Below are 12,964 nucleotides of genomic sequence, written 5' to 3'. Positions count from 1 at the left end.
CACAACTCACTCCTTGATGTTCATAGGTTATAATAGAGCTACCTTATGTTTTTGTGCAAGCTAAATCATATTCTGTCATTGTTTATGCCATGATGGGATTTGAATGGACTTTGCACAAGTTCTTTTGGTACGTGTTTTTCATGTACTTCACATTGCGCTACTTCACCTTCTACGGCATGATGACTGTGGCGGTTACACCAAATCACCTTGTCGCTTCAGTTGTGGCTTCTGCATTTTAGGGAATTTGGAACCTCTTTTCAAGGTTTGTCATTGCACGACCAGTAAGTGTTTCCAACCTTTGAATGTGTTGTATCTATGAAGGGATTCAATTCAATGGATGTCTTTATGATGATCCTCCCTTTTTTATTTTCGATTATGTTGCCTTTTTAAAACAGAACATTCCTGTGTGGTGGAGGTGGTACTATTGGGCATGTCCCGTGGCCTGGGTACTATATACGGGTCGGTTGCCTCACAGTTTGGGGATATAACCAATGTGATGAAATCAGAAAATATAGTGCAAGAGTTCATAAGAAGTTATTTGGGTATCTGATAGGCAAAGGTCTACAAGGCCCAAGAGGAAAATCAATCCATCCAAGCATTTGGAGGATTACATTTGAAGGAATTTTGTTATAGGGGATTTGTTGTGCTAACACTAGAATCTGTTGGAATAATTCTGTTAGTGTTTTTTGTTATTTGGCCTTTGCTTTCTGATATTTGCTTTTGTCCTTTAGCAATTGCACCAACTATATATATGGCCTATAATGAAGAAATGAAATAAGAAAGTATTAGCCTTCTCTTACCTTGCATATTCTGGAGGTGCCTTAGTCCTAGAACTCTAAGGATAGTTACCCCTCTCTTTCCTTAACAATTTTGGTGCTTTCATTGAGCACATGGCTGAAATCATGCATTCCAAGTCCAATATAAACCGCATTAAAGAAGTCATTGCCAAACTCACCTCCACACAATTTCATCTCATGGCTACCCAGAACTCCATGGCCACCAAGCTAGACAACTTGCTTCTGAAGATGGCACAGTTAGAAACCAGTCAACATTCTCCAACTTCATCAACTGTGAACCAACATATAGTCTCCCCATCTCCTAACCCTCATCGTATGAAACTAGAGGTGTCTTGTTTCGACGGGTCTAATCCATTGGGCTGGATCTTTAAGATCACTCAATTCTTTGAATACCATTCTACTCCAAAACATGAACGATTGACCATTGCTTCCTTCCTCATGGAAGGACTTGCCTTGACATGGTTTCAGTGGATGACAAACAATAGCCAACTTGCTTCTTGGCCTAGTCTTCTTTAGGCTTTGGAGGCACGTTTTGCACCATCACAATATGATGATCCCACGAGGGCTTTGTTCAAACTAACACAGCATAGCTTAGACAGTGATTATCTCTTAGAGTTTTAAATGCTTGCAAACCGCATCATTGGTTTAATGTCACCCTTTCTCTTAAGCTGCTTCATCTCTGGTTTGGTGTCGAAGATTCGTTGAGAGATTCAGGCGTTACAGCCTTTGACACTAGTTCAGGTAACGGGTCTAACTAGACTACAGGAGGAGAAGTTTTGTGACTTCCGTCGTTCTCCTCGTGACAAGCCCACCTCTCTTCCCCTTTCAGCACCGCACTATGCACTCGCCGTGAACCAACATCCTTCATCACTTCTGTTACCATCTCCTCCCAAACCACCATCAATTCTCTTCAAACATTTATCTCCCGAGAAGTTGGCGACACGCCGCAAGAAGGGCCTCTTCTTCAATTGTGATGAGAAGTACCACAGAGGTCACAAGTGTGCCTCTAAGGTTTTCTTGCTGATTGCGGAGGAAGCTGACAAATCGCAAGTGGACCATGTCCTTCTGGATCCGTCACCTGATAAAAGCTACCTATCACCTCGAGGATAAGGTGTTTTTTGATGGGCTATGGAATGTTAGGTAGAGGACTACAAGGCCCAAGAGTAATTCTGGTATAGGATATGCTATGTTGACACTAGAATCTGTTAGAATAATTCTGTTAGTGCTTTTTGTTATTTGGCCTTTGCTTTCTGTTATTTGCTTTTGTCTTTTAGCAATTGCACCAACTATATATATGGCATGTAATAAAGAAATGAAATAAGAAAGTATTAGTTTTCTCTTACCTTGCTTATTTTGGAGGTGCCTTAGTTCTCGAACTCCAAGGACAGTTACCCCTCCTTTCCCTAACAGTATCAAACATGACTTCGTTGGAGTTTCAGCAATTATGGTGTCATGGTTTGCAGTGCTATTTGTTATTATTTTTGTTGTCTCAATCAAGGCCTTCAACTTCCAAAGGCGATAGATTAGGCTCTTTTTGCTAACATGAATGATCCTTTATGTTATTCAAATAAATTTGAACTTAGCTTGAAGGCGACGATTAGTCTGATTGAATTACATGAATATGCCATATTGCTCCATTAATTAGTTTTTCTTTTTCTGGTTCATTGGAATCCATATGTTAGCATGTCAAATAGTCTTATGTAGTAATTAAATAATTTATGAAAGAGCCCAAATTGATCAAAATTATTCCTATCGTTTATATATATTATGGAAAAATATTTGTGGACACTCCAAATACTAGTTACCATATAGAGAAAGAGTATAAAAAGATATAAAAGTATATATAATTAGTTATATGATGTAATGGAAGAGATACATATAAAAAGAAATGAGAAGTGTCAATGAATTATTTAAAATTATAGGGTATCCAAAAACGGAGGAAGATGAGAGTCATGCGGTGTATATGAGTCTTCCATTGTAAGTATAGTATAGGAAAATATTTTATGGATACCATTATGCTATGAGACAATTAGGGAGAGAAAAAAATATATAAGTATAATAAGATTTATGATATAATAGAAAGAATGAAATAATAAAAAATGTGAAATGTTGATGAAATATTTAAAATCAATAAATGTTTGTATATTATTACCGAAGGAAAATAATATGGGCTTGGATATGTTTACAATCCAATTAATCTGCGCATTAAGTGAGTTAGGACTATAGTTGACTAAGTAATATGTTAATCTATCTTATTTGATGATCCATTTAACGTGTGGGTTAAAACTAGCTCTATCAGACTGATTATTTTTTAATACTATCAATAATTGTTTTTATTAGAATTTAGAAATAATTAAAAAACTTAACATTTGGGAATTTTGTATTTGAATATCAATCCATGCAGAAAAGAGAGTCGTTAGTCTATCTAATGCATGCAGGGGATATATATAACTCATACACCATCATGATTGTCATAAAAAAACATAAGTGTCTAGTCTCTAGCTACCACAAGGGATTATCGAGACGTTGACGTACAATCAGTATTGTCTTTACTCATGGCTGCGCAACCTGGTGAGAAAGCGGCGATCATTGCAAAACACTGCAACAATTGTTTGGAGTATGGCATATCTGCGGGAGATACTGGTATGATAATCGATTTCCTTTCTTGCCATCCCAAAGTACTTGTGAACGTCCCTTCCGAATCTTCCGAGGGCCAGATGGCCTACGTTTATCTTGTCCAGATTTTGAAGGTTGTCAAGAGCTGCGCTGTTTTGAAAATTATAGACTCTTGGTGTTCAGACATTTTGGAGACGGCGTTGCCCCAAGTTCGTCGCTTTTCTTTAGAGGGTTCTTGGTAATGCCGATCTCCACTCTCGGGCCCTCAAAGAATTGCGGAGGCAGGAAATACTCGCCCGAGAGCGACTTCACCTCGGGCGCTGCTGCGTCAAGGGGAACAAGAAGGAGCTTCAAGATGCAGAGGCCGATCTTCACAAGGTTCGCCACCAGAAGAAAGATCTCTTGGAGGAGAGAGCTGCGTTACACATTTTAATTACACATTTTAGTACATGAGATTATATACTATTTTATAATACTAAATTCATGTATTCAATCGATTAAATATGTACATTTTTGTTGGTCAATAAATAAATAAATAAATAATAGAAATCACTCACAACTAAATTATATATATATATATATATATATATATATATATATATATATATATATATATATATATATGTTAATTACACACAACTTGAATATCTTATTAGGATAATTTCTTCGTTCATAACTTTGTCAAGTTTTAAATCAAGAAAGTGAGATAAACAACGATGTTATTGTTTGACGGTCTTGAGTCTAATATCATCATAGACAATATAATATATTTTCACTCCATAAGGTAAGTTGTAAATAACAAATAAAATAGGTCACGAACTGTGTTGATTGCTTAAACTTTCATAGGTTTTGTCTTTTCTGAAATCTGGATATAAACGATTAATTTTTTTCTAGTTGGAGGAATCAATCAGATAGCGCAACATTTCATCGCAATAGATAAAATATTTACATTTTTATTAGTTATCACCCCAATTTACCAAGTAAAAGAATAAAAAAATAAATAGGTAATAGAAATCACTCACAACTAAATTATATATATGTCAATCAATTACATTTCAACGATAAATTCCATTTGAGAGAAAATCGTTCGTTCTTGTCTTGATCTTTAGTGTTCAATGATGGCTGCGCAATCGGAGCCCCTCCAAAAGTGATCACACGATGATGATGACGATGAGAAGAAGAAAACGGCTATGAAGAATTGTTTGAAGCAATTATCAATGGAAGAATGAAAGAATTTTAGATCATTTTTGTATTGAATAAACAAATATTTTGAGTTTTTACTATGTACTTGCTTTTAAAATAAAAAGCATTTAATCATAAATTATATTGCTTCAAAACATACTACTAATATATTTGTAAATAACAAACTCAGGTTATAGCATGACATATTTTTCGATATGAAAATAAAAATTAATTTGGCGTTTATTTAAGAGTGAAAAGAAACCACAACGCGCGCGTAAATCAGAATACTAAAACCCTTTTTTTCCCTCCATTTTGATGCCCAAACCCTAACAGAGAGAATATGAATTTTCATATTCGTAACCAGAGTGAGCAGAACCACTCTCCTCAATCCTCATGGAAGAGAAGATGAAGTTGATGATGATGAGAAAGCTGCAATGAATGATGAGCATAACCCCTTCCATTGTTCCAAGTACCTATATGCGGAAGGTCGCGTTGGGCATAAATATGTATGCCCAAGATTCAATCCATTATGTTATCAATTTTAGTAAAGAATTATTCTTTATTTTATTATCATATTTATTGTTTTATTAATTTGTTAATTTCTTGATTAAAATTAGAGGCTTGTTATTATGACAGAGATTATGATAATGAGAAACAAGTCTTTTATAATTTTAATCTTGACCATAGGATTATTGTGAATAGAACAGTGATAACTGTTAAATATAAGTTATTTTTTATAATGAAAATAACCTTAAAATATTTATTTGGCAGTTATTTATGCTTAATTGTTAAGAATTGATGTTTTTCTTATTCATGGCTTGTAGATATGAAAATGAGGGATTAAAAGCCAAAAAGACGCAGAAAATAGCAAAAATATGAAAAATGAAGATTTTGACATCAGGCTTAGCGAGAACTATCCGCTCAGTGCGCAGTCCTCTCGGCGAGAAGCACATGCTAAGCGCAAGGAATGCCCAACCCAAGACGCGCTCAGCGCGAAAACATCCACTGGCACTAAGCGAGAAGAGTCGCGTTTAATACAGGCACTCGTGCTAAGCGAGCAGCGCAGGCTTAGCGCGAGTACGCATGCCCAAGTCCACTTCAATAACTATAAAAAGAGGGTCAAGCCAAGGAGAAAGGACATGGAGTTTCATAACACTCTAATACACACCTAAAGCTTGAGAACTCTCCCTTAGGGAATTCCTTCTTCTCTTCCATTATTTTCTATTCCCTTTTTCATCCTTTCTCCTCCATCAATTCACTATACCCCCTTCAAGTGTAAGGCCCCTTATGGCTATGAGGGGCTAAACCCTTAGTCAGGGCCTAATAGACCTAAAAAGCCAAAAAAGATGTATTGTATGTTTCATATCTATCAATGCAAAAAGGTGTTTTCTTCCATATTATCCTTTAATTTCTTATTTTAATTTCATATGTCATTCATCCTTGCATCATTTTTAGGGGTTAGGTGCTTGACAAAGGGTAATCCTTAGTAGAAATGCAAGGAAGGTCTTATATGCATCAATTTTAGAGATTAGTCGTTCGACAAAAGGTAATTTCTAATAGAACTAAAAGAAAGAAGTATCTTAATAAAATCATTGATAGACATAGAGTGATTGCATTATACCCATATGGATCAAGCAAACATCTAGAATTTGAACTTCATGTATTTTATCTATTGAATCTTTGTAAAGACATCTGGGAAATAGATAGATAAGATAGACTTGTCATCATGAGACATCAGGGACAAGTATTCTAATAGATGTGAGTAGGAAAAATTAACCTAATTGATAGAGAAAAATCTAAAATAATACATCTTAAGCAAATAAGACATGATAGGTGCTAACATTCTCATCCTATTGAATTTCCTATTATATCTTTTGTCTCTTATAATATCTATTATTTGAGTTACTGTTTCTTTTAGCTCATCTCATTTTTTTTCTTATAAATTGGAAATTATCCAACGCAAGTACAAAACAAAGTTCCTATGGAAATCAACACTCGGACTTTCGAGTATTACTACTTGGACATTTTGGTACACTTGTCAAACAGTCAATAAACATCAACAATCTAGATAAATCAATATATATGTAATGGTTTTTATTGAATAAAGATTAATAGATCTCATTTATTAAATTTCATATATAAATGATGATGTATATGTGAATGTCATAATCGAACAGACTCAATTGAGATTTTCTAATGGTTAAATTTACCATAAACGGTCAATAAAACAATTTCAAGAAAAGGTTTAATAGTTCTCTTTGACCTAATATTGTCATAGTAATTAACTGGTTATTTATTATGTTTTGATTTCGGACACCTTATGCTTTAGAACACTTGTTGAATGAATATTGAATATGATTAAATACCTGTAAAACTAATGATTGATTAAGAAGGAATCCATCAACTCTTGGTAATGAGTTTGAACTCTATGAATAAAATTATACCCTGACTTAAAAAATGAATTTCTTAAATCATTATATACATACAAATCGAACTTGGTTAACTATTATTTTTAATTTCAAATTGCTAAATGGTTAGCAATAGAAAATAACAAGGAAAAATATTTTAAAATATCTTAAAAGATAAGATAGTTGTTTCGATCTTATCACAAATATGTTATCTTCTCGTGCCATAAATACAACCCTAGGCTGCATGTTGAAGAAACCGACTATTACTTCTCTTCTCATTCTCTCAGAAAATCAATTGTTTCACCTGTCAAAGTTGTTGACGAATAGATATTAATCTCAGTATATATACATGTGGAATCTTCATATTATTGAAGAAAATTTTTATGCTTCAAGAATTCATCAACATATACACATTTAATATGTCGTCTATTTAAATATAATTTAGATGCAAAATAGATCCTCTCTATTTCACTCTGTGTTTTGAGCACCTTTTTTCATTTAGATCGATGCTAGCTGCTCTCGTCACCGATCAATTTCCTCCTCTTGCAAGCAGCGCAACGCCACCATCGCCTACACTTCTACCTTCTGTATCACAGGGCATTGCATATGTTTCTTATTTCTCTTGCTGCTTGCAGCTTGTACTAAAAATTTGATCTTTCTCCAACTTTATGCATGTTTAGTTAATACAATGCTAAATATCCTCTAGTTTCTTTATCAGATTCTGTGTTTCTTATTCCTTTTTCGTGCCTGTACAAAAGAAGAAAAAAAAAATCTTTTGCCTAGATTGAAGCTTATGGGAAAATTTTAATTTATTTTAAAAAGGAATGACACAAAAACTGGGTTTGAAATTAATCGGGGTTAAGGGAAATTAATTCTCTCCGGTCGCTCTAAATTTTTGTGCAATGTTATCATGGTTGCGACAATTTAAGATTCTTAATTAAACTTCCAAATCAATTTCGGAAGACATAAGGACTAAAGAAAGGGTTTCTGTACCAAAAAAAAGAAGAAAGGGTTTGAATTTCAAATTTCATCCTTTTGATAGAACGAATTCAAAATTTGGGATGCCTTCTTAAATATTTTATGCAAGGTACGTACAAATATACGTACGAACATCTTAGGAATCAAAACCTTAAATTATTTCTCCTAATTTTGGCCATTAATTAAAACGACAAAGATGGATAACGTTTAATAGGATCCTTATTATAACACAACAGACAAACAGTCATATGCATCAAATCAAACACTAATTAATACCAATTGATGAGAAATTATGTACAATCATATCGTGTTGATAACACATACCCCTCTATTCTTTTTTAATTATCGTTTTTTTAAATAAATATTTCTATTTTTTTCATTTCCAAAATTTAAGATATCATTAACTATTACTATTTTTAATTATACTTTTATTTTTTTATCTAATTTTTAATTAATTTACATATGTATTTATTGTGAAGTAAAAATAAATTAAAAAAGAATTAAAAAATCTCATGACAACTAATATTCATTAATATTAAAAAATATCATAGATCTTACTTTCACAGTTGATATTAATAATATAAAATTAATCAATAAATAATTAGACAATGCTAATCTACAAAATTTCAACAATTAAAAGATTAAAAGGAACAAATACTTAGATAATATGTCCATGCCTTTATTATCATATTTCTTACTGTATCCTCTATGTTCTCTTGAATGAGATAAAGTAGATTGGTTTCTGTATAAAAAAAAAAAAGTTCATGCCTTTATTAATGTTCATTGAGAATAACCAACATTCTAGATTCATGAAGTGCCATGACAAAGAAAAAAAAATGACGCTGTCACCAGGTGCACCTTTGTATTCAAAAGGAATGGTTAAGAATTAGGATTAATGAACTCAAAGTAAAAGCACCATACAATACAAGGAACCAAGTGACAATTTATACCCAACTTTGAGATGCCTGTAGATATAGGAACAGAAACTCAAAACACAAATCTCTTATAATTTTTCACTTTTCATTAGCATAGTCTATGCCGCAGAATGCTTTGATTCGACACTCGGATTCTAAGGCCTTTTTTGTTGCATAGAAACGTAGGTATTCATAATGATCAAATGGCTTATAACGTCTTGGATGGTCTTCATCAACTAGCTCTTCTGGCGTTTCAACCATCTTGCCGCCAAGTGAAAATAGTCCCATGGAGTACCTGTCCTTCTTTCCTTTTATAATCACTCGGTGTTCACAACAGTGTATCCTATCGTTACTCCAAACCTAAGAAATGAAAAACAAGAGCACAGTTCTGTAAATTTATTTCAAAATTTCTCTTGCTGTCAGTTTAATGAACTCCTGTCATTTTTACGCGTTTCCGGATTCGAACCCATGACCAACAAGTCACCAAGGCACAACTTTACCGCTGCACCAGGACTCGTCCTCAAGGGTGGGTTTGAGTAAACAACTTAATTAAAGTCTAATACAATAAATATTTATTATGTAAACACTTATGTGTAGAAGTTAGTTTTTAATAATCTATACATAAAGTTAGTTTTTATACAAGCTATATAAGTTTTTTACACAAGATATCATGAAGGATTTGTTGAAATAAGTTCAAAACAACTTATAGACACATAATAAACTATTTTAATAAATTTTCTCAAATACTTATACAAGTGGTTATATCATAATAAGTCTAAATAAACCGTAAATAACCTGACACAGGTCAAGGGACCAAGACTAAAGCTAGAAATTAAAATACTTACGTTAGATGCTATATATAGATATATAATTCAAAACATTTTCATTCTTGAGCAGTTTTGTACTTTGGTTAATTAGATGCACATCAGAAAAATGACCTACCTTAAATGCATCGCCTGCAAGGATCAGAAGCATGAAGGGTGAGAGATCAATATCAACCCACTCTCCATTTTTCAATTTTACTTGCAAACCATTTACATTATTCTGATGCAGAATGGTAAAGAAGGAGGTGTCAGTGTGAGCATGCAATCCCAAATTGTTTTCATCCTTCTGCGGTAGTCTATATTTGAAGCTCCGGAGCATGTAATTGGTTGATTCGAGAAGGGAATCACAGTGCCTTTGGTCCAAACCATAGCCATCAAAAACCATTCTTTTAGCCATATGGTCCAATTCTACCAACAGCTTTGCATAGAGACTGAGAGTCTCACTATTATCACAAAATGAAAAATTGAAAACAATAGTCAATAACGGCAACACATAGAATGACTAGCCAAAAAACTACAACAACAAAAACCTTATCTCACTGCATAAAATCGGCTACATTAATCACACGTACGACATCATTCGTCTCAGTTAAAGAAATATATATGACTAGGAAATTAAATAAAAATATAAATGAAAAATCAAACAACACAACTAAATTTAATGTTTAGAAGTACCAGAAATGATCATATCCTGCTGGCCACATTAGTTTGGTGAAGTTTTGAACTCCTTCCATGGTCAATGGATCATTGATCCCTAGGGATTCATATAGAGGGAGATGAGTAAATTGTCCATAATAGCCATGGTAGGGCTTATCACTCATCTTTTGCAATTTTGTTTCCAATGGAAGATAAAATAGTTCTTCCATTAGAGCAAAAACTGAGTTGTAAAGGTCCATAGGAACTTTATCACACAAAGCATAAAAACAACCATGATCCTCAAGTGCACTCCGAATCACTAGGCATGCTGAAGCCCACTTTGCTGTACCAGGTTTCAACTCCTCGTCAGTGAAGTCCACAATAGGAACCTGGCAGGCTGTTTGAGAACCCATTGTCGATCCTAATAATATTAATTTCTAATCTTTCCTCGACAAACTGCAAATACTATGTTTACACTGTTAATCAGATTTATAGAAGTGTTTCTATGCAGTGGAGTTCATTCTCGAGGCTTAGGTCTTTGTTCTTCTGATTACTTTATAAATCCATCTTAATTTTTATGAAGAAAAAGGGTATAGCAGTACTACGTTAAAGTTTTTTATATCCTTACACAAGTTATTAGGTGAAAATTTAATTTTGATTACATAATAACACTATAGTCACTTTTGATATACTACATTCTTATGCTGATTGTAAGTAAAATAAAGAAAAAAATGATAAAAGTTAAAGAGATATAAATATAAGAGAAGTATTGTTTGAATAAATAAAAACAAGGAAAAAAAGTGAAAAAAAAAAATTATCTGCTTAATTAAATAAGTGAAAGTGAGTGAAAAGAAATAAATTGTATAAAAAGTACTTTACACAAATAAAAAAAACCTAAATTTAGCAAAAAAAATTAAAATTTTTACATATTATTTTTTCTAACATGAAATTATTTTATTATTTAATTAAATTTTATTTAGCAAAAAAAACTATTTAATTTTTAGGAAAACTAAAAAAGAAAAATCTCTTTCTTCAATTATGGTAGGAAAGGTTATTTTATATAATCCTAAAAGAAATTCTTTATCCTCACCTCTTCTTTTTAAATAAATAATAAAAACTAAAATGTTTTTTTTTTCCTATGTTTCCCTTATTTCCATCAAACTAAATAAGGGTTAATGTTTGTCCATTTGCATGTCTCCCAGGCTCCCCCTCCCCCCGGTCTCTCTCTGACGTAATCCTCAAGCAGTAATTCACATAATTGTAAACTTTAATTTGAAATCTCATGTTTAATTAAGAATTGTAGCCTTTTCAATCCAATTGGATAGCATTCAAAATTATAGACGGAAAATTATATATAGACCAAATAAAGGGATCGGAATATTAGTGATAAAAGCAATAATAGGTCAAAGAAGCATAGCATTACGCATTCACTTAAGCTTTGCTACATGTAATATGGACAAAAGTCGAAAATTGAATATTGGAGCCAGAAGTTAAAAGAAGAGGAATTATATTCCCGTGGTACAATATACATCAATTAAAACAAACCACAAAAGGATATGAAATATTATCATGTTCTTGTTGGAAAACAAGCATATTTCTCGGAGCATATAGAATTTTTTTATGATACCATTGAATCAATCAGAAGGGACAAATTAAATAAATACAGACGTAACAAAATATTTCATTTAATTTGTATTTTTATATATAGCTGATTGATCTCTTTCTTGTATTTTTAATCACAGCTAAGCCTATCCAAAGTCGTCCAGGCAGGCCTAGCTAATAGGGTACCATGTTATGTGAGCATTTAGTGGGTCTGTGAATGGCTCAAGGACTATAATGGGTTGGCAAGAACAATAAATAAAAGCCTATGGATAATAAAAACATAAGACCAGGGCCTGTAGTTTCTAACGCTTCTTACGCAAATTCGTGTGCATTTACTTAATTAATACTAGTATCGTACGTGTTACACGGGAAAATTTTTCTAGGACATTGTTTACCTATATATTTCCGAAATTTGTTTCCTTCATTCCAACTTGAAAAGATTATCAGGTACAGAAAAGTCTGCATCATTTAATATTATAATAACGTTAGCTAGGTATTAAATATACCAAATGAGAAACACTAACAAAATTCAATTTAAAATCTGATGCTAAAACATAGTTTCTTTTTTTTACACATCAGAAAATAAAAATAGTAATCCTACTTTTAATGATGAATACATTTTGCTAAATTAAGTCTTGTGATTTTTCTCTTTTACATGAAGAGAAAGAGTTTTACTCCTTAAAAGTTGTTGGTATCATTTTTCTATTCTCACTCTCTTTGTTTTTCGATCTCATTGTCCATTTTAGTTAATTCCACAGACCGAAAAAATTATACTGATATTTTCTATCATCGTGTATATTAATTTGTTTAAGCTCTTCTGTTCTTCGGTTCCATACAATAGACACTTAGACAGCTAGCAGCTAATTCTTGGCGGAGCAGTAGAAAAAGCTAGTAAAACACATGATTCATAAAGAGAAACATCAAACGTTGTGCAGAAAGATACGAGACAGGACTATGACACATGGTGGTACCACAATTAATCTCTGCGTAATTGTTATAAAAATTAA

The 12,964-nt window shown here is 32.8% G+C and overlaps 1 protein-coding gene across 1 annotated transcript; it reads right to left on the bottom strand.

Annotated features, from left to right (window-relative positions):
- Positions 1-8,750: 8,750 nt before the first annotated feature.
- Positions 8,751-10,972, bottom strand: LOC114424673 (probable 2-oxoglutarate-dependent dioxygenase AOP1). The gene is made up of 3 exons (XM_028391533.1): positions 10,395-10,972; positions 9,838-10,162; positions 8,751-9,255 (listed from the first exon to the last, which is right to left on the bottom strand). The coding sequence occupies exons 1-3, from the start codon at positions 10,766-10,768 to the stop codon at positions 8,995-8,997; spliced, it is 960 nt and encodes a 319-aa protein (XP_028247334.1). The 5' UTR covers positions 10,769-10,972; the 3' UTR covers positions 8,751-8,994.
- Between the last annotated feature and the right edge of the window lie 1,992 nt (positions 10,973-12,964).

Source organism: Glycine soja, chromosome 8, assembly GCF_004193775.1.
Source record: "Glycine soja cultivar W05 chromosome 8, ASM419377v2, whole genome shotgun sequence".
Taxonomy (NCBI): Eukaryota; Viridiplantae; Streptophyta; class Magnoliopsida; order Fabales; family Fabaceae; genus Glycine; species Glycine soja.
This window is presented reverse-complemented; position numbering and strand designations above follow the sequence as displayed.